This window comes from Onychomys torridus, chromosome 16, assembly GCF_903995425.1.
Source record: "Onychomys torridus chromosome 16, mOncTor1.1, whole genome shotgun sequence".
NCBI classification, from domain to species: Eukaryota; Metazoa; Chordata; class Mammalia; order Rodentia; family Cricetidae; genus Onychomys; species Onychomys torridus.
This window is the reverse complement of record NC_050458.1, coordinates 24,418,695-24,440,842: the sequence shown is the minus strand read 5'-3', so window position 1 is coordinate 24,440,842 and position 22,148 is coordinate 24,418,695. Positions and strand designations below refer to the sequence as shown.

Below are 22,148 nucleotides of genomic sequence, written 5' to 3'. Positions count from 1 at the left end.
GACTAGACAAAAGACTAACACTGTTATTAATGCCTATAAACCAGTACTCTTAACTCACTTTTTTTTTAATTGACCTCGTTTTTCTATTACATTTACTCATTTTTCATTCAATTTGGACTAGTCCCACATAATCACTTATAGATGGGACAATCACTTGAAAACCAGTTTCCACGAGTGGGGCATAACATAGGAATATTCTTGTATTCAGCTGTCTTTAAGATTCATGCTTCTTCAAAAATTATTGGTTCAGAAAACTTCAAAGTTATTTCTTTTTTTTTTTGAGATGATAATTATATCATTTTCTCTTTCCCTTTCTTCCTTTCCAATTCTCCTATATAATCCTCATTTCTTTCTTTCAAATTCATGGCCTCTTTTTCCATTGTTGCTACATACATAAATCCATACGTGTGTGTGTGTGTGTGTGTGTGTGTGTGTGTGTGTGTGTGTGTGTTCCATATACACAGAGCTGAGACCACCAAAGAGATGCTAAAAACTCCAGAGGAGGTTGAACACTCAACCATAAGTCCTCACTCCTCACATCAGAACAGTGGCAGCATGGACCCACGGCCAGTTATCAGAGAAGCCAGGTCAGGAGTCGGGGCTTCCTGCACCTGCTTCTTGGGCTTAGAAGCATAGAAAATATCAGCTTGGCTTTCACGCCTGTGGATGAAAAGACCGAGGAGCTGGGCCTCTCTGCAGTCCTAGGCAATGCCTATCTGACCTGCAAAAACATATTTCAAATATCTCAGTGGACCCATGCTGTGTAGTCTTGAGGAAGGCCTGCTTTGGTAGGACACAGTGTGAGGGGAAGAGTCAGTAGGGACAGAGGCATCATATCACAGTCCCCTTTGAACAGAGCAGACCCTCTTGCATAAAATCTTCTGGCTTTTTCTCCCAAACCCAGAGCTCAGTGCTCAATAAAGAGAAATAGTTGATTTGTGTTTTCTCAGAAAATTCTTTTCAGGGTGGAATAATAATATTCTTGCATAATATACATTACCATGAGTATTTTTTTTTTTAGCATTGAATGTGGGCACTGTGCTGAGTTTTTCATAGATTCTCATTCCCCCATGACCCTATGACATAAGTCTTGCTATTCTTCCCCATAAAAACACTGACCATTGGTGGAAATTGTTGAGTCTTTTCTAGCTGAATGTTTGGGGCACATTCTTCATTTTCTGAGGTTTGTTGGGTGGAGAGAATGTGATTCATCGATTCACCTGCCAGCTTTGCAGGGCCATGTGGAACTTCAGCTGAGAGGAAGTCTCAGAACTCTAAAATGTTCTCTACATGTTCTTGCACTTGTAAGTCATCTCGGGGTGGGGAGGCATCAGCCCTGAGCAAGGTGCCTCTCCGCTAGATTTAGGAGTAGGAGAGAGATGAATGGGCAATTGTGGTGACCACTGTCCTCAAGATCAAGTGGCATTTGCCTGGATCATTGCTATGGCTGTCTGGGGCATGTGTCCTGTCCCTGGAACTCACATAGTGCTGTAGGCAGACACCCATCTTCTCTTCCCACGACTCTTGCAGTCAACTGCTCTGTGCTTCCTGCAGGACTTAGAGGAAGTGCTCAAGAGTGAATTGAGTGGAAACTTCGAGACGACAGCCTTGGCCCTTCTGGATCGCCCCAATGAGTATGCCGCCCGGCAGCTGCAGAAAGCCATGAAGGGCGTGGGCACCGACGAGGCTCTGCTCATAGAGATTCTGTGCTCCAGGAGCAATAAGGTCAGTCTAGCTTGAGCAAGGCCTTGGTCCCAGCTCCTGGAGGACAGGTCACTCCTGCTCAGAGATGGCTGAGCCTCCCCAACTACGCCCCACCTCTCAAAGAAGCTCATCCCCTACATGGTATCCATAAGTGGACAAGATTATGAGCAGAAATAAATCTGCTAAGCTCAGGCAAGAAGAACGGCTCTTCCGGTCCTCAGGAGGTCCATCGTCATGTTGCTGCCCCTGGCTTGACAGAAAAACGACATCAGTCTAGGTTTTGTTTTTCTAATGGATGTGGTTTTCAGGAAGCAGGATTCTGTTTTATCTGTTCCCGCTCTGACTTTGTAGGCCTTCTGCTGTGAATATCAATAAGTAGCCAAGTATGTTTGTGCCACAGCATCATACATGGCTGTCACCTAACACAGAGCAGAAAACTTCAATAATGGGCAAAGGTGGGTGGTACCAGGGATTCCAGCAAGCAGTCCCAGTGGCCACTAGCATCTCCCTGAGCGATTCTGTGTGAGTGGGTTTTTTGTTGTTTTTCTTTGGGGTTGGGGGCTTGGGGCTTGGGGGTTTTGGTGATGCTGTTTGGCTTTTTCTTTTCTTTTCCTTTTTTTTTTTTTTTTTTTGTTGTTGTTGTTGTTTTGAGACAGAGGCTCATCTAACCAAGACTGGCCTCAAATCCATTATGTAGCTGAGGATGACCCTGTACTCCTAATCCTGCTACCTCTATCTCCTGAGTGTTGGGATTATAGGCACACACCTCCAAACCCAGTGTTATGTGGTACTCGAGATCAAACTGAGGGCTTCATACGTGTTAGGCAAGCACTCTATCAACTGAGCCACATCCCCAAGCCCGATCCTGGGTCCTTCTTTTAGTAGTTCTTCCCACTTATCCCTTGAGAACGCACCACCCTTTCAGGAGCTGCTAAGGTGCCGGCACAAGCCAACTCATCTTTGGTTCCGAAGCCAGGAGGCTCAAGAGTAAGGTCCACAAATCAGTCTTAGAGAATCCTCCCTTCTCCACAAGCCCCCAGTAGAGTGGGGAGGCATGGCAAAGAAAGTGCCAGAGAAAAACCAACATTCTGAAGCTCCTAGGAGGGAACACTGGTCGTGGGTAGAACAGATAGCAAGGAACATCTGCAGCACTGTCCTGCCACCATGCTTCCATGTAGCAATGTGACCTGCTGACCACCTGCTTCCCCTGCTTGATGGAGACTCAGGCTCAGCCATGTCCCCACAGCACCGCCATGAACCAAGCCACTGACGCCAGTCCTCTGAATCTCTGGGGTTTATAAAATCCCTCCATTTCTTTTTCCTCTTAGGTGCTGGGAAGTAAACTCAGAGCCCACACCTACCAGGCCAATGCTCTACCAACTAGCTAAATCCCCAGCCTGTAACCCTTCCATCTCAAGGAGCTAGGGTAGAACCTCAAAGGAGGATTAGCACAGACCCCGTCTGAAGTCACTCCATTTTCTCTATTCATTCCTTTCCCATTTCCTATTCCATGTCCTTCTCTGTTTTCACCTTTCCCAGAGATGCCCAGGTCCCTGCAAAGAAGCACTCGATGTCAAGAGCAAGGAATACCCGCTTTTGGGAACTGATCCCTTTCATTGTTTCTTAATCTTAGCATGGTTCCTTTAAGATCCAAACCACCAGTAAAGCCGTTCTTTCAATCAAATAGACCTGGTGGTAAAAAGAATGAACACACACACACACACACACACACACACACACACACACACACTCAAGGTGGGGAGAGCTGGGTAGGTGGAAAACACAAATGAAGGGAGCTGCTTAAACAAATGAGCTGGCCTTACCACCTGGCCTGCCCTCCCTCCCCCACTCCCCCACCGCAGCCCACACCTGCTCCTCTCTCACTTTCCTTCTAACTCACTTCCGAGCTGGAGGACCGACCAGGAAAGGCCTGTTCTTAGTCACTGCTGGCTCAAGCGTGTAAGCTGAGAGACAGCTCCAAGGTGGGAGACTCCACACAGATGTAAAACGATTCCTGCCTGTACACATCCTAGAGGGAAACGTGTACTGCTGACCTCGCAAGCTGTTTTAAACAGAGGCAAACTGGAAACCACCGAAGCAACCGCCTATGGGAGGTTAGCTGAATCAACTGTGGCTTATGCTAGCGAGGGACACTTTCTGTCCCCCCTCCCCCCAAAAAAAATATAAAAGGTGATGGTAGCCAAACCTTCAAGGCAACATGAAGTTAAAAACAAGCCACAAAACAGCAAGCTCTGTTCTCCACTGTTTAAACATAGGATGCATACAAAATAGCTCTAGAAATTCTGTTGCTAAGATTTCTTTCCTCAGGGAGATGTGAACAACGCCTTCCACTAAGGTCCCAATGACAAACCAAAGTACAGTTCCACAGAATTCACTCTGGGGAACCAATGAGTTTATATTAGGCTTGCTTATGGAGCAGACATTGTGGGGTTACAGGCAGGAGTGTGGGTGGCCTTAAAACAGGCACACTGGAAGGTCTGCACCCAGCATGGATGCCCACTTCCTACAGCTACATACATGCAGCTCTCGGCCTAGTCCCTCTCAGCCTATATACCTTTAGCTCCTCCTTGATGTCACCATTACAGTGAGGGCAGAATGACATAGAACTGGTTGGCAGGAGTGGCTGTATAGTTAGGCAAGGACCCATGATCCTCTACACCCCTTATCCCATGAAGGAAGGTCAACAGTCAACAAGCCGAGCTCTGAGGATCATTTGCAAGTGGGTATAGGTGAACTTACAAAGATGGCTGATGTTTGGCTTGGAGGAAGTAGAGTAAGCATATATACAAGTATCCAAGACAGAGAAATGTACACTGAACTCTAACCTTGGCTGCATGGATGGAGTTGAGGGAATGACTGGGTTAAGAGACAGGGAGAGTACAGGCTTAACTGTAATACTTCTACCTTCCAATGACTAATTGCCAGTCATTGCAGCTATGTCTGTGTTATTTCGATACATATAGACAAAACGTCATGGTCAAGTTTGAATGACCAGTGAATCCCTCACCTTAAATATCCACCGTGCCTTTATGGTGAGAACATTCAAGGTCCTCTCTTCTAGCCGTGTTGAAATATCCAATATATTCTTGTTAACTTCAATAGTCCTACTGTGCGTACTGGAACTTCTCACTCCTACCTCACTGTGTGTCAGGGCTTCTGTAGCTATGGTAAAACACCAAACCAAGAGCAACTCATGGCAGGAAGGGAGCGTTGTAGCTTAAGTTTCCCGGGGGATAAAAAGCCCATCATGGCAGCACAAGCAGGAAGCTGACCAATCACATCTTCAATTGCATTCAACAGCAGTATAGCATGAGGCTGTAAACTCTTGAAGCCCTCTCCCAGGGACATACTTCTTCCAGCAAGGCTGTACTTACCCACAGCCTCCACAAACAGAGCCAGCAACTGGGGACCAAGTGTTTCAATGCCTGAGTTACGGGGAACATTTCTCATTCAAACTACCACACACTGTAACTTAGTATCATTGACCCCTCCTTGACCCCTAGCTCCCCAGCCTTTGGAAACCACCATTCTACTTTCCATATCCATGAGGTTACCGTTTTCATATTGCATAAATGAATGAGTTCATGGGGTGCGTGATTTTCTGTGATTATTTCATTCACTGTACTCCAGAATCAACCATGTTTCTCAGATGACAGAATTTTTTTCTTTTTATGGACAAATGTTATCCCATAGTATAAATAGACTATATTGTCTTCATTTGTCAGTGACTGGTCCCCCAGGTTGACTCCATTTCTAAGGAGACTGTGTGCATACACATGTTTGAAATGCTTACACTGAGAAGGTCATTTTACACTAGCAGATTCCCCAGGGGCCTGTGTGCCCTGCTCTGTAGGGACAACCATCTCAATAGAAAGTCACAAAGTCTCCTGCATCTGGAGACAGACTTCTGCCTCACCTCTGTTTCCTATTGACTCCCAGCATGGACACTAATTTTTTCATCCACCTTCCTAGGAAATTGTTGCCATCAAAGAAGCCTATCAAAGGCGTAAGTAATTTTTGTTCTGGCTTTGGATTAAGTTTTGTTTTTTGTTTGTTTGTTTGTTTGGTTTTTAACACTGCTGGTAACTCAGTCATCCACTTTCCTCTTTCCCTTTTTCTTCCTCAAAAGTATTTGGCAAGAGCCTTGAAACCGATATCAAAGATGATACAAGTGGAAATCTAAGAAAGATTCTGGTGTCCCTGCTCCAGGTGAGAATAAGCAGAATGGGTCTTTAAGATCTTCTGTGACATGGGCCCCTGAGGCTCCAGACATCATCCAGTTCTCACTGACAGACCTCGGGCCACTCTCCCCATTTCGCTGCTCCCACTTGGGCATACTGACAGCAGAGAACATGAGCATGTAGGTTGCAACCACAGAAGGAAGACTGGATAATCCCCTTACACTGCACTGCTCCAAACATCACAGCTCAATGCATCATGGCCCGTTATCCACCAATGCCCATGGGCCAAGGGTCCAGACATATGTTAGCTGAGCCCTTCACAGAGGGTTTCACCACGCTGAAATCAACCTGGCAGCCTGGCAGCCACCCAAGGCTCTGGAAGAATTTATTTCCTTGGGGCCCTCTGCCTGATGTGACTGTTCTCTGGTAGCTGTCAGCCAGAGGCCATTGTGAGTTCCGGGGACTTTCTCCTGCTCTTACAGCCTAGCTGCCTGCTTTCTCCAAAGCCAGCAGGAAGAGTTCCTCCAGGACCTCCACCTCTGACCTTTAAGAATTCTCATCTGATTGGGCCAGGGGTCACCCAGGATAATTTCCCTTTGGATTCCTTTGTCTGATTAGAGACCTGGATTACATCAGGCAAACACTGCCATGTTATCTGACATGATGTCATCATGAGATACCATCTCATCTGCTTTACTGCTCCATTCACACCCAAGGAAAGGGATTATAACAGGAGTCAGGTCACTGGGGTCATTTTAGCATTCTCTCACCCTCCCAGGGCTTTCTTTACATGCCTGGAGTCTCCCACAACCAACTTTCAGAGTTCTTTGGCATTGGCCACTGAATGGCAGCATTTTGTATTTGGGGAGGCAGAATGCTTGCTTCCTAGTGGATATGAAGTTACTATTAGCTTTCACTGAAGACTGTAGATTTGATGAGTTACCACTGTCAGGTATGAGACAAAGAAAGAGAGAGAGAGAGAGAGAGAGAGAGAGAGAGAGAGAGAGAGAGAGAGAGAGAGAGAGAGAAACCACAGAAATTAGACTGGTTTCAGTCTTTCCCAAAAGATGGCAGCAAAGAGCAGTCCTTGCTACGCTGCCAGAATGAGCTGAGCTTCAGCCATCTCCCCTCTGCGCCCCCTCCCTGCTTTTTTCCCCCAAAGTCACCCCTGTATCACAGGGCTCATCGGCTTTTCTGTGGTCAAGCAGGTACTTGAGTTAATGGCAATACATCCATCTTTGCAGGCCAGTCGAGATGAAGACGATACTGTGGACAAAGATCTGGCTGGTCAGGATGCCAAAGACTTGTATGATGTAAGTGTTTGTGTACACCTGGCTCCACACATTCTTTTGGTTTTTCACTCATTGGCATTGTTTTAACAGGCATTTCTTAATAAGAGTTACTTCAGAATAAAATATGTTCTTTGATAAGTGAATATATGCTATAATCTGCCTAGATCATATTATAAAGACTTGTTCCCGTTCTTATACTCTGAGTTAACCACCTGTGATCCATCTGGGGACACAGGATGGAATAGATAACAATACAGGCAGATATGTCACCTGTACTGCGGGCAGGAAGCTTTAAGTATTCATCTACCACTCGACTTCTATGGCCTGCATGTTTTGTACTTACCTGTATGTGAGGCCTGTATGCTCACAGTCTTATGAGGGCATCTCTTGGTTCTTGCCTTCCTAAAGAAAAGAATCCGGCTGCAAGGCATAGATAGTGTATGCAGAAGTTTATTAATAAAGCAAATACCCCAAAGAGAGATTGGACTGGCATTCCCCTAAAATAGAATACCCCAAGTGGGGTCTGCTTTGCAGGTTTTCAGGGTGTTTTGTTGAGTATTTACAAGATGGGTGGCGCACTCGTGGGATGAGATAGTAACGTTTCTCTCTCATATCATGATGGACCAGATCTCTGTTTTAGGGTATTTCTTCTCATGAACCTCTAGAAAAGGTAGAGAGTGAAAACCACAATGTAAGTGGTATTGTAATAATGTCAGGGGCTTTTGAGGACACAGGCCTTTAGTTGGCTGGCGTGCGTGTGTAGCAATAGCAAAAGCAGTTTCTGATATATTGAGAACAACCTAACTACAGATTCAAGGGTGTTTAACCACCAAGTGGCATTCCGACCGTCAGGAGACATAGCCATTGTATGTGACATGACAGTGGTAGCATTCTCCATTACATTATACGTAAGTGCTTGCCTGCCCAGTGTCAGCAGCAATATCTGTCCAGTCTTCTCACATGGTTTCTTTTCACACTGTTTGCACTTGGCCCTTCAGGCAGGGGAAGGCCGCTGGGGTACCGACGAGCTCGCCTTCAATGAGGTCCTGGCCAAGAGGAGCTTCAAGCAGTTGCGTGCTACCTTTCAAGCATATCAGATCGTAAGTAGTGAAGCCCCAAGGCTCAAGGGCTCCTTCTGACACGGTCCTGAGCTATTTCTAAAGGAAGCCAGACTCTGGGATGTAGGACTGAGCGTTGGAGATGGGGGTCGTTTACATCAGTGGTTCTCAATGGTAGGAGAAAGAAGGCCCAGGGTACTGCTAAACACACACAGAACAGCTCAACTGTGCAGAACTGACAAGCCCCGACTGTGGAGCTGAGGTTGGGATACTCCGGGTTACAGCAGAGCTAGGGCAGCAGGAAAACAGCATGTTTAGGAGCAAAGCTCCAGACTCTGAGCATCCAGGTGCAAATCCTGGATCTACCAATAGCCACCAACTAACCCCCCCCTCCTCTTTTGTGAGACAGAGACCGTGGGCATCATCATCCCCACAGAGTCATCTGAAGTGTGGGATCAGATGCAGGCTCAGGACCAGATCTGGCATGTGGCAAGCATACAAGTGTTTGCTTTGATTTTTACGATTACAATTTACCGTCGGCCTCACAGGACTGATGTGCTATACCTCAGAAAAAGGCTCCTTAGAAAAACATGCATAAATTATGTTTTTAATCTCATGATCACCATGAGCCAACAAAACAAGCTGGCTGTTCCAAGGTACTTAGTGATAAGTCCTTTTCTGAGAGAAAATTTCTTTAATTTGCAAAAAGGCTACAGGATGTTTCAGATTTCTTCTGTCTTCTGTTTTGTTTCTGGGGAATGCTTTCACCTCTTCAGAAACATTTCTGTGCTCTGCACTTGATTTCAATTTCACAATATCAGAACTATCACATGGGCTGAACAGCTATTTGATGGTGGCCCACAACGGCTGGACAAGGCCAGTCTGCAGAGCAAGGAGCCATCTGTAACTTATCAGGACCACACAGCAAGTCAGTAGCAGAAAGTGGATGAGGACTCCAGGACTCCCCAGCTGAGCTCTACCTTGGCCGGTCGTAGCTGGCTGCTCCTCACTCAAAATAGCCTTGCGTGTGTGCGGCCCCAGATGAAAAGACAAAGCTTTGGGATTGTAGCCTTACTGTACGTCAGCATTAAGGGCCTCCTGCTTTCAAATCGTGCCCAGTGTCATGATCAAAGGCAGCTGACCCCATCCTCCCCATTCTCCATGCCTGAAGCCCGTGGCCACTGAGCTGGAGGACTTATATGCGATCTATGTCCTCTTTCCATGTCACAAGAGCCACAGATGGAGTTTCTGAGGATGGCTGACATTAGAGATCACTATAGAATCTCTCTATCTCTCTCTGCCTCTCTGTCTCTGTCTCTCTGTCTCTCTCTCTTTCTCTCCATGAACTAGTGACTACCTCAATAAACTACTAAAAACAAGCGACTAGGATCTAGACCATTACCACAAAGTTCATCCCCAAACAGCGATAAACAGTTATCCTTCGAGAACCCACTAAAATAAAAATTCCCAGTCCTCTCTTTGGTCCTACTGAACCACATTTCCTTGGGTCCGGGTCTTGAATCTGACACATGCTGAGGTTTGAGAAGTCGGCTCTAGGCTTATTGGAGCTCTGTGCCTTGGTTTCCCCGGTTGTAAAATAGAGTTAATACTACCTACAGGATTTAGATTGTATTAGGTAGGATTAGGATTCGTAAGGGATGAATGAATGAACAAGAGCACTTAGTGCCTGGCACATGGTCGGTGTTCAATAAACACCAGCAATTGCTAGTTGTTTCCCTTTGTAGCCAACAGTGACAACGGACAGAGTAGAGAATCGTCTGATTTCTTGATCATTTATAGGAAAGTAGCTCTAGATCGACTCCCAAAGTGTTGCTGGAGTATTGATGAAATTACTGCTATTTTTCTTTAAGAGCTTACCCTGCTGTTAGAAACCAGGCCCTGGAAGGTTTTGATAAGTCACTGGCCAAAAGCACACAGATACTAGCGTGTGACCACTGGAGTGTTATGTAGTGTGCTGTCCTGGAGTAGAGGTGGATTTAATCTTTGGCACTACAGCTCAGGGGTTTACCCTTTGCCACCCCCTTTAAGCCTGAGTCTTAACTTCTGACTCTTTCCACAATTCCAGATCAAGCAACAGAGCCTCTCAAACCGCCACACTGTGCAAAATGATCACGGTCCTGGTTTTAGTAAGCACAAAAGACTTACACAGTTAGAGAGCCACAGTGAGTTCTGCAAGCAGGCATCAGTAAGAACAGTACATGCACACGCCCACAGCACAGCCTTGCGGCCTCTGTGTTACATAGCTCACTAAACAGCGTTGTCACATATATATCTCTAAGTCCACGCAAGAGGCTTTGAACCTTTCACTGCTGGCATGCTGTCAATTTGGGGAAACACATTTGAAAAGAAGAACATGTGTCCTCCACTCTTCCTGTAAGCTCCACACAGACACTGTCGCCCATTTATCTACCTGAGACTGCTTTGGTCCTAAGATCAGAAAACCTAAATTCATCAAAAGAGCAACTTATGAACCATGTATTCCAAGAACTGATATGAAAAGCTTGCAAAGGAGGGTCCCAATCGCATGGACCAGCCTACTGTCTTAAAGACTGTGTTCATGGAGTCCATACAGATCCCTACCTAGGGAGCAGCAAATATGGGGTGAGGCAGGAAGAAAGACATTGTGTAAACATCGCCCCCTAGAGGTACACGAAGAAGACTCCCCTAGAGGTCAGAGTGTGGCATTGACGCCTAGAACTCAGGTAAGAAACCCACCTCCCACCTCTTTAAAACTGCCCTCCTCCACTTTTGTCCGCTCTGGAGGCTGAGAGTCTACAGAAAATTGAAAGCCACCATTCTGTTTCCGTCCTAACAATAGAAACAAAAAGTGGCTTAATGTGGGTTTTTTTCTTTTTTCTTTTCTTTTTTTTTTTTTTTTTTTGCTTTTTAAACCCAGACCTGTGTGAACAAAACATCCTCATGAAATACAATCTCGGTCTTCACAATAAGAGCCCAGTTTCCGGGAAAGTGATAGTCATCCCTCCAAAGCACTGACTCCCACATCAAACCCAAGGGGCCACAGCAGCTCAGGGAGGAGAGCTCAAAGCTCCTGTCCCCTTCTGATCCGGTGTCCTCTGCGTCACAAAAGACCTCTAGATAGGTGAACGGTGGGAAGAGCTTTGTTAAATCTCTCCCCCAACCACACACACACAAATACTGTCCTTACATCACAAAGAATGTTTGGTTTGCTTTTGTTTTTCCAGTAAAAACCCCCAAATCTATCAGTGTGTACTCAAATGTCTCAATTATTTTTAGGATCAATTGTGTCCTGTCTTCAAAAGACAGTTTCTAAGAAAGAGACAAAAGCCCTCGAACCCAGCAGAGCATATTCCTTTCTCTCTATTTGCCTTCTCTGAGCTTGGCCCCGCAGTATTTGTGTTAAGGACAGGCACAATTTACTTTAACTTTAGTTTCTGTAAATATTTGGAAAGAAACCTAATGTGTAATACTGTGCCAAGCGACGTGAGCCAGTAGTGAATGTATAAGAACATTAGCAATCACCCAGCAGTAAAGGAAAGTGGCATTTTGATGTGGTCAGCCCCTGGCTTCCAGCCCTTGAAGCCCCATTCTGTTATGAACTATTAGATCAAGTTTCATCATGAACTTCAGAGTCTCCCCTTCCTTTACCCAAACTGTGAGTGACTGAGTCTCCAGTCCCAAGACAGGTGAGAAGGAGACCCAGGCCAGAGCTTTCAACCACAGCTTCCCCCAGGAACTTGCAATGGGAAAGATAGAAAACATAATGCTATATCATGTAAAGAATTATTGTGGCAGGCTGGGGATATAGCTCAATAGATAACAAAGAGCTCTTGATGGGCAATCACGAGAACCTACCTGAGTTTGAGTCTCATACCCACTTAAAAAGCCACCAGGAGTGGCCACAAGTACCTGTAACCTCAGAGTTATGGTGAGGGTAGGAGGAGAGACAGAAGGATCGCCTGGGCTTCCTGCCTACCAACCTAACCCTATGTTCAGTAAGAGACTCTGTCTCAAAGGAATAAGGTGGAGAGATTCAAATAAGGCGTCAGTCATCCTCCACTGGCCTCTGCACACATTGTCTGTGAATGGATGTGTTCCCCTATCTCTCTCCTCTCTCTCATAAACACACACAGGCACACACACACAAAAAAAATATTGTGGTAGTATGCATCCATGATCCCTCTACTCTCTAATTTTACAGGTAAGAAAATGGAAGCTGAAGAAATGGCATTGGCTGGGGTCAACTTGGTCAACTCCTCAGCAGAGAGAGCCCCTGCCCTTGAATGGGGTGGGGCAACCGTCCTACTTTGCAATTCAAGAGGCAGGATAAGCACCCTTAGGGCACAGCACTAAATCTGGAACAGTGCAGCACTTCTCCTAAAGGAACCTGAAGGATGCTGAGGCCAGAGCAACTCTGGAGTAAAAGCTGGGTTTTGTTTGTCTTTCCAGCTCATTGGCAAAGCCATGGAAGAAGCCATCGAAGAAGAGACATCGGGAGACTTGAAGAAGGCCTATTTAACTATAGGTAAGGTAAAATCAGAGGAGTGATGCCCCAGGGTGGGATCCCTGGAACCATGCTGAGAGATAGCGGTCTCCTTACAGGAGCCATTGTGGAAGCAGCACATCTAAGCAGCATGGGGCACAGCAGAAGGTGGACACGATGGCTGCAGTTTTGTTCTCCAGGGAGCTCTGAAGGTGGGGTGTCCAGAGTGAGGCAAGGAGCCAAGTCTCTGCACTCTGTTAATGACTGTACACCAGTCAGTCATTGGACACAGTCTGTATCTGCAGGACCATTAGCAACATTGAGCAGTCAATTCTCTTGCTTGGAAGGTGACTTCTGAGAAGGGACCCAGCTGTTAGCAGTCAGCAAGCACCCCTGGCACTAATGCTTGATCCTAAAGAGAGCATCTAGGTGGTCCATCACAGCATCTCCCATGGTTGGTTGTACTGAGAGTGTGGGTCTCTGAAAGCATCTGTCAAAGCCCGGAACTAGTATTCAAGCTCAGGTAGCAGTATGATGACAATTTATATGACACACACTGAAAAGTACCCATAGATAGGACCTGTGGACAAGTTTTTGCACATGTCTAGTGGCCAGAGGGTTTCCTTTTTCCACTGGATTCCCTTCAGTGTTCTCAAAGAATGAGGTCTGTTTAGAAACAGAGGTGGCAGAGGGGCTAGATCTTGGCCATGCCAAGCCAACCCCAGGACCTACTCTTCAGGTGTTGCCCAAAGGCAGGAAATAGCAGAGAGATGGGCATGCGGCCATGTCTGGCATGCTCCGTTTTCTTTTCTACAAGTCCTGGAATGAAGACGCTGTCCATTGTCCACATTGCTGTGGTAGGGAGTCCAGGGAACCATCCCAAATGGCACAAGAATGGAGAGACGTGTCCCCCAAAAGAAGAACCAAACTAGTAGCCCTGGAACCCAAAAAATGTGCTCCCACTGCCAAACCCCTTTGTGGAGTTTGGGTCATTTTTGGGGTGGGGTATGTGTCTTATTTTAAACAATGTCAACAGTTGACTTTTTCCCACTATGCTCATTTTACATTCAGATTAGCAAACATTAATCTGATGTACAGGACTCCAAATGTTACCCACACTACTCATGCCCCATGCTGAACACACCTGAGCCCTGTGAGCACAGCTGTCCATTGGGCTTCATGAAGGATCTCCCAAATGGATAGAATGCTAGTCATCAGTTAGTGATGACTAGTTCCGAGGGTCCAGACCTTTCCTGAACTTGTGGCATGAGAACCAGAAAGATTCCAGAGTACAGTCAGAAGATACCAGTGCCACCACCATTCAGGAACAGCACTTTCCTGAATTGTTCTCAGTGTGGGATCAGAGGCATAAAACACCCAGTTCTTGCTTGTGAGGAGCTAAATGTCCACAAAGGACACACACAAATATATTAAGTAACAGTGAAGAAGGACAGAAAACAGACACTAAGGATAGTGAAGAGGAAGGAAAAAGCCAGGCCCTGGAGTTGGGCGCTGTGAACCACAGGAACTGATAGACTTGTGGTTCCAAAAGAAAAAGAGATTAGAGAAGATCTGGCACATTTACCTCACAAAGCATACGGCTTTGTGATTGTGTATTCTCAACATCCCCAACGCTACTCCACTTACCTTGCAAAGACATCACTTGACCACTCGAATCTTTAGCGGCTGAGATCCCGTGATCACCACCATGTACACTTCAAAATCCCCTTTGAGGAAAGTTTCCTGGACCCCACCCCAGGTTTACCACAGAGAAACCAGAAATGGGATGGAGCCTGGAAAGCCAGTCGCAAGCTCCCCGTGATGGTTTTGTGCTCAGTGTGCAAAGGCCCACTCTTTGAAAGCAAGAGGATCAAAGTACAGAGACCCACGGCTGTCACTGTTTCCACTCCACATAAACAAACAGTTTTATTACCAATATTCCCTAGCTGTCATGGCCCAACCTTTTGAGGGATTCCTGCTACTTGCTACTAACAGAGAGATGACCTTTGGACATCCATCAGTGCTGTGTAGCATAGAAAAACTTTGTGGATGCCAGCAGCTCCAATAACCTGGAGACCACAGTGAGTCTCAAGTATGCACTTGTCAGAGTATCACCGGGCTTCCCACCCACCTCAAACCAGGAATTTGGGAGTTGTTCTTAGGATAAAGAGAACAAACACCTGGTCCTCCAGTTTTCCACTGAAATTTAGGTGGCTGCTGTATGGACTGAGAAAAAAAAGAAATTAGCTTCCGACCTAGGTTCTGCTCCTCTCTCTTGCACAGAAACATCAGCCACACAGGTAGAGACTTAGGAAATGAAATCACTGCTCCAGTACAGATCAAGGCTCACATTCCAGGCTTATACTGAATTTATTAATATCACTAACATTGGAAAATTGCTGTAATTCTAGCATTGTAACTCGTATCTGAGGCACGAGGATTCTTGAATTTGAGGCTAGCCTAGGCTATAGACCAAAACCCGTCTCAAAACAAAAACAAAAACAAAACAATAACAACAAAAAAACCCAGAAAACTAATTTTAAACAACCTAAATACTGGTAAGCTTTCTAGGAAAATGTCACCAACCTAAGGAGTAAGTGGTTTGTTCTTCTTAAGTGTTTGTAGTGGAGGGTGCCTATGAGCCTGGGAGGAGGGGTGAGAAATGCTTCCTTACTGCTTTAGTTAGGGTTTCTATTGCTGTGATGAAATCCCACAACCAAAGCACCTTGGGGAGGAAAGGGTTTATTTGGCTTACACTCCCACATTACAGTCCATCATTGAAGGGATCAGGACAGGAACTCCACTTCCACATATTGCTGCTCATCACTGAAGGAAGTCAGAACAGGAACTCAAACAAGGCAGGAACCTGGAGGCAGGAGCTAACGCAGAGGCTATGGAGGGGTGTTGCTTACTGGCTTGCTTCCCCTGGCTTGCTCAGCCTGCTTTCCCATCCTATGGGACCTCCAGCCCAGGGATGGCACTGCCCACAATGGATTGGACCCTCCCACATCAATTACTAATTTTAAAAAATGCCCCACAAGCTTGCCTACAACCCAATCTTATGGAGGCACTTTCTTAATTGAGGCTCCCTCCTCTCAGATGACACCAGCCTGTGTCAAGTTGACATAAAACTAGCCAACACACACTTACCTGCAGTGTGGAGGTTCACCCTATTGCCTGGTTGATGAGTGAACACTAAGCCTCATCAGTTTGCAAATAGAGCAAGGTTGGCAGGCCAGGGAGGACCAGAAAGGAGTGCACAGCCGAAAATAAAGAGGGGATCTTTAGTAGTAGGGACAAACATCTTTATCCCACGGACCAGATGAAAGATGCTGGGGACCTGCAGGTGATAATACAAAGGATGCTCAAACAAATGCAGTAAGGAAAGCAAAGGGTGTAGAGGTTGCTGAACACAGAAAGCAGGGCGCGGTCCAGCTGAGCAAACCTTCTAGATATGAGGTTCTATTGTGGAAGGCTGCTGGCCAAGCTGTGTTTCCCACAGAGCCCTGCTTTAGCCCCAGAGGTTCCTCTGTGTAGCACATGAGTGAGCCCATGAGTGAGACTCCAGACCTCCACAGTATGAGTGTGAGGTGGGCCACTCTGCTTTCCCAGAGCTTGCAGGGAATAGAAGTCATTCTCCTCATCCTGCAGTGGATTTGACTCAGCTCTGGTTGGAAGGCCATGCTACACTGACCCAGGGAACCTTCTAGATCTCATTTTACAATAATATAAAGTCAGATCCTTCCAAACCTCTGCCTGTCAAGTCCAGAAGGCCCACAGACAGCCGGGACACTCTGTGCCTATGCAGGGTCCCTGGGTTGTTGGACAAACCACAAGAACATTTCACATCCTCTTTTCCCTCCCTCCCAGTGAGATGTGCCCAGGACCTGGAGGGCTACTTTGCTGAACTACTGTACAAGGCCATGAAGGGTATGGGGACAGACGAGGAGACACTAATTCGCATTATTGTGACCAGGGCTGAGGTAAGATACACTGGACTCCAAAAAGGGGACTTCAGTGTCTTTTCCCCAGTTAATGTAATTGGCAAATCACATGGTAATAATGGTGCTGATGCTGATGCTGATGCTGATGCTGATGTTTGATGATGGGACTACTTATCAAAAATGTAAGACAAAGACAGCCCTTCCCTTCCCAGAATATGCAGGACATGTTTGACTCTGCTTCAGTTCTCTCCTTTTTATTAAAATACAATAATAAGATTTGCTTCTATTTTTGCCATCTGTGGCTCCAGAGGGCTGGTGGCGCTGTGCAAAGGGGAACTGGTGGAGTTGTTCCAAGGTAGCACAGCTACGCCCTGCTCTATTTTAGGAAGACAAACCAGAGACAGGGGAAGGGGTCATCATTCAGCAAGACAGAGACAATACGCAAGTGATGTCCTCAGTGCTTTTATTTAACAGAGCACACCTTAGAAGTGCCATTTCTCAGAGAAAGACAAAACAATAGAACAGTTTCTTGGTCTTTTTCTCAGTCCTGGCCCTCTCAAAGGGCGATTTTAGACAGACTTGTGTCTAATTACCATCTCTCCCCCACCCCCAAATTTAACAGCAGAGATAATACTCTCTGTTTATGCACCACATGCATATGAATGCCTTACATATAAAAGGAACGGGCTTCTTTACTCCCTAAGGACCAGTTTGCCCCCATCTCAGAGAAGAATGTAAGTGTCAGAAAGAGAGGGGAAGATGTAGCCAGAAGCTGGAAGCAGCCACCAGGCTTGACAATGAATGCCTTGGGCTGTCGGACTGTGGTCAGGAGGGGATGTGAAATAAAGGGGAAGCGACAGGGGCGTCACAGCTGTGGAAGGAACCTTGGAGAATGAAGGGAGCCAAAGAGCTGAAAACCACAGACATCTTTAAAAAAAAAATGTTCAGCGGAGAGGGAGAGGTACCAGCCCAAATTCTGATCCACGTCTTTTGACAAACACTTAACATCTGACGTTGTTTTTAAATATAGCTCCACAGTAAGGCAGTTCTTTCCTTTTTATTTCTGTTTCTGGAATTTTGCCTCCCCCTCTTCCTCCTCCATGCCCTCCACCCACCCCCACCCCCTTACTCCTGTGAGCCACCTCTCTGTCCCTCCTCTGGAGTTTGCACTCTCTCCTCTGTTCTCTCTCTCTCCTCTGTTCTCTCTCTGTCTCTCTGTCTCTGTCTCTGTCTCTCTCTCTGTCTCTGTCTCTGTCTCTGTCTCTCTCTCTCTCTCTCTCTCTCTCTCTGTGTGTGTGTGTGTGTGTGTGTGTGTGTGTGTGTCTGGCTGGCTGGCTGGCTGGCTGGCTGTCTGTCTTCAGGGGCCTTGCCTTCTTTATCTCTCCAACTCTCAGCCCCTAACCGAAGTTGCAGTGAAGTCTTGAGAAGCAGGGTTCTATAGCCCCTTGGAGAGACTGGATTCCAGCAGAAGGCTTGTCGGTGTATTCTAGGCTCACTTGCATATACACCATGGGATGTTCAACCCCATCTCAGAACAGACCCCATGTGAGTGTGGGTAATATCCACCTGGGGCCAGTTTCTTTGGAATGCTTCAGGCCCAGACACATATATGTTTAGGGGATCTGCTAATCTTCCATATGCACTAAAACAAAATGCCAGCTGCCCCAATCCTGTACTCCACCCATCCTACCCTTCCTGCAGGACTGGGCATCCAGCCAGGCAGAGGACACCCAAGCAGGGCAGCAGGGTCACTCACAGCATCTGCTCTCCAGCAGTCTCTCACTGGCGATCAGCATTCTCTTCAAACAACACCTTTCTCCCTGGCCCTCACCTAGCTTTCCTTCTTCTCTCTGTCTCAGCCCGGCCTCTCACTGGAGCAAGAGAAGGGACCCAGGTGGTTGTCTCTGTCCCTAGGTCTGGAGTGTAAGGCAGAGTTCAAACCGAAACCCAAACACGGCAAACAAAACTTTGTTTTGTTTTGTTTTTTCCTAGTGTAGCTCCGCTTTTATAGCTGAAGGAGTCTGAAACAGCAGTCTTTGGAGTATTTTCCTCCTGTCAGGCCCTGGGGTCGTAAGCTTTCTACGAATTAGATTCAAAATAAGCCCTACAAACGGTGATTGGCCTGAAACATGCCAACTGGAACTATTATCCTTCCTGACGCTCAGGGAAGCCAGAAGAAGGCATAGGATTCCTTGGAACTGGAGCTATAGATAGTTGTGAGTCACCATGTGGCTGCTGGGAAACAAACCTGGGCCCTTTAGAAGAGCAGCCAGTGCTCGTAACTGCTGAGCCATCTCTCCCGCCTGCAATGCTTAATTTCAAATCTCCATCTGGAAAATCTTCTTACCCTTCTACCAAATACTGCCAGCAAATGGGGCCCACCTCCTACCTGCAGGTGTATAGCTCTGCTACCCAAGAATAACTCCTTCTCAAATACCTATGAAAAATTCAAAAGCAAACTATTTTGTAACACATGAGAATATATGCAATTTAAATTTTAGCTTCGATAGATAAAATTGCAATGGAATGCACTTGGGGCACTTCTACCTTCAGGAAGCTGAAGTGGGCTTTGCTTTTCTTATCCTCAAGATGTAAGTAATGCCAGCTCAGCCCCTGAGGGCTGTTTCAAGTGACAATAAATGAGCGAGCTGGCTCAGGAGAGTGCCTGCCCTTCACAACAACCACACCACCAGTGTTGTTACCCACGCTGTTGTCGTTATTCCTACAGGTAGACCTTCAGGGGATAAAAGCCAAGTTCCAGGAGAAGTATCAGAAGTCTCTCTCAGACATGGTTCGCTCAGACACCTCTGGGGACTTCCAGAAGCTGCTGGTGGCTCTTTTGCACTGAGCTAAACCAGAGAGACAGGAATTCGGGGAAAGGCCACGTCATCAGGATCCTTCGACATAACACATCAAATGCACAAATGGGGGCTTTTACACAAAACGCTTCACTACTTCACCTCCTGGTTTGTGTCCTCGGCAGGCAGCGTAAGGCGCCCCAAGGCCAAGCTGTTGAAGTCAACAGTAGCATCCTCCAAATCCTCCAGCAGTTCACCTTGAATGCTGGCTTAGCAAGCACCTAAACTGCCTCTCAATCTTCCTGTAGCACTATAAGTGAATGCTTTCTAAGCACATACGAAATCAGTGGTTGGTGATAAAAACCCTGAACGTTTATAATAAAATGTTTAGAAAATTATATGCCTCCCAAATGTATCGAGCCAAAGCAGAGATCAAATGGCTAAAGTGGAGTAAAGACAAGATTAAACAGTTTGTTCATCTCCCTTCTGTGTATTCGGTCAAAGTCTTTCTGTTGATTACAGTCATTGTTTGCGCCTCCATCCGCTGCTTTTCCAAACTGGCTTGATGGGCTTCAGCTCTTGCCCGGGAAATATAGTTTGTGAAATTCAAATGTACTGGGGGATTGCAAACAGTGACATTGACTAACAGTCACCAGGGATGGCAGTCAAGGCCAGCATCGAGGAAAGAGAAGACCCGCCTATGTGCAATGCTAGAAGTAAAACGCACTGACTGCTCCTGGTTCAGTTGGGTTTCCTTGCTTCTCAAGACACAGGGCCCGCTTGAGTCTTCCTTTGATCTTCAAATACAGTTACTAATACAAATACTAAGCAAAGTGCCCAGAGGATCACAGTCAATGCCCTGCTTCTCAGGTGGATTAATTCTGTGATAATAGAGTCTCTGTTCCAAGATGCTGGTCTTATAGCCTCACGGGGCCAAGCATAGGCTGTCAAGGTAACCTAGACACCTTGGGCAAACCATCACAGCTGTCCTCCACTGGATGAGATCTGTGCCTGGCACTGCTAAGTACCACAATTTCATTCTTAATCCATAAGCCTATGAGGTTAGTGTGACTTCCATATATGACTTGAAGAAACTAAGATGTTAAATAAGCCAGCTAAAGCCCATTTGTAAGCAACAGAATTAGGATTCTTATCCCAAACTGGATGACTGCGGAGATCGTGCTACTGACTGTGTTTTGCAGAAAAGTAACCTGAAGGATGTGTGTGAGAATGAACCAGTTGTCCTTCACCTGCTTATCTTCTATCTTCCACTCACTGTGGTGGGCTCCACTGAACCAAAGGTAAGAAGATATGGGCTGTTTCTTACGCGGTATATTTCCAAACCAGTACTGAAAAGAGATGCCTCCATCTGTACACAGAATATTGTAAGAACACTAAGAGAGGCAGATGGATCAAATGCAGAGAATAAATAAGTATCTGTGGAACACTCAGACATAAACAGGACATCTGTGTCAGACATCCTTCAGTCAAGGCTCAGGGAACATCCCAGACAAGGAGATAGAAAGGAGCCATTGTGGGAAAACAGTGTCTTTTGAATGTGAGTTAAAATTGTTGTACTCCTGAACTCACAGCAGCTGTGGTTAACTGCATAAGGTCTGCACGTGAACGATCAAGGCACTCAACATTCCAGCAGAGATGGGGGAACAGCACACAAGCCCCATCCCTAGCTGAGGACCCACGGACAGTTTCTTCATGAGTGTGGTCTCTAACGGATTGAAAGGCCAAGGAGCCTTAGCGGACAGATGTCTGTTTGAAAAGGACAGGCTGGCAAGGCTACAGGAAGGTTGCTGAGTTTTTATGTTGACTCCAGGAGAAATGGATGTTCCCCCAAGGTAGGACTTTATCTTTTGAACACTGCCAGTCATAGGCGATGTCTACATGTGCAAAATACATGATCAGGTCTGGACCTTTGGGAATCACCTGAGTAGCATTATAGCAAATAGCCCAAACATTCAGTGTGAGGATAGATATCATATGGTAGAATGTCCTTTTAGTACTTAGAAAATGGTGACCCATGAAACAAGAAGTAAACACTGATACCTTCCTAACAGTCATGTCAAAGCTGAGATTTTACATATACAAAGTTACTTTCCAGGACCAAATCTAGTAACATAACATACTGAATCTACTTGGCCCCAAACAGAAACAAAGCCATCAGTTCTTAGGTATCAGGACAGAGAAACAAAAGAGTGGATTGAGAAGAGCCCCAGTCAGAATCGGCAGGAATTGCATACAGAACAGAGAGGTGTTCCACAGAATCAGTATGAATAAGACAGAAAAGCAAGGTCATTTGCTCACAGTCATCCAAGGGCGGAGTTAGGGCTGGAATTTCACCCCAGTCCTTCTGACCCTAAGGCCTGTGCCCCTCCCCCACTCCACCAGCTCACAAGCATTTTTTGTTCGTGGTTTGGCCAAATGAAGAAGCATCCAAGTGTCCGTTCCTGTGACCACAGAAGAGTCACTCCACTGACTAAGTGAAGATTATCAGCTCTGTCCAAGGAATGCCACCCACACCCTAGCCTCTGGTACCCTGGCCACCTAAAGGAATTCTCTCTTTCTTTTGCATACTCCTGTTCTACCTAGACCCTGCCTCATTCTTGCTGCTGTGTCCTCAGTGTTGGAGGAGAGGAGCTACCTGGGGCCGTG

The 22,148-nt window shown here is 46.3% G+C and overlaps 1 protein-coding gene across 1 annotated transcript in view; it reads left to right on the top strand.

Moving 5' to 3' along the window:
• Anxa13 (annexin A13) overlaps window positions 1–19,802 on the top strand; it is a 31,167-nt gene extending 11,365 nt beyond the window's left edge. Inside the window, exons 4-11 of the mRNA XM_036208370.1 lie at window positions 1,555–1,725; window positions 5,698–5,731; window positions 5,855–5,934; window positions 7,151–7,219; window positions 8,197–8,298; window positions 12,706–12,781; window positions 16,610–16,722; window positions 19,412–19,802. Of these exons, the coding sequence (XP_036064263.1) occupies window positions 1,555–1,725; window positions 5,698–5,731; window positions 5,855–5,934; window positions 7,151–7,219; window positions 8,197–8,298; window positions 12,706–12,781; window positions 16,610–16,722; window positions 19,412–19,531 (765 nt within the window). The 3' untranslated portion in view covers window positions 19,532–19,802. The remainder of the gene's footprint in view (window positions 1–1,554; window positions 1,726–5,697; window positions 5,732–5,854; window positions 5,935–7,150; window positions 7,220–8,196; window positions 8,299–12,705; window positions 12,782–16,609; window positions 16,723–19,411) is intronic.
• The last annotated feature ends 2,346 nt before the right edge of the window (window positions 19,803–22,148 follow it).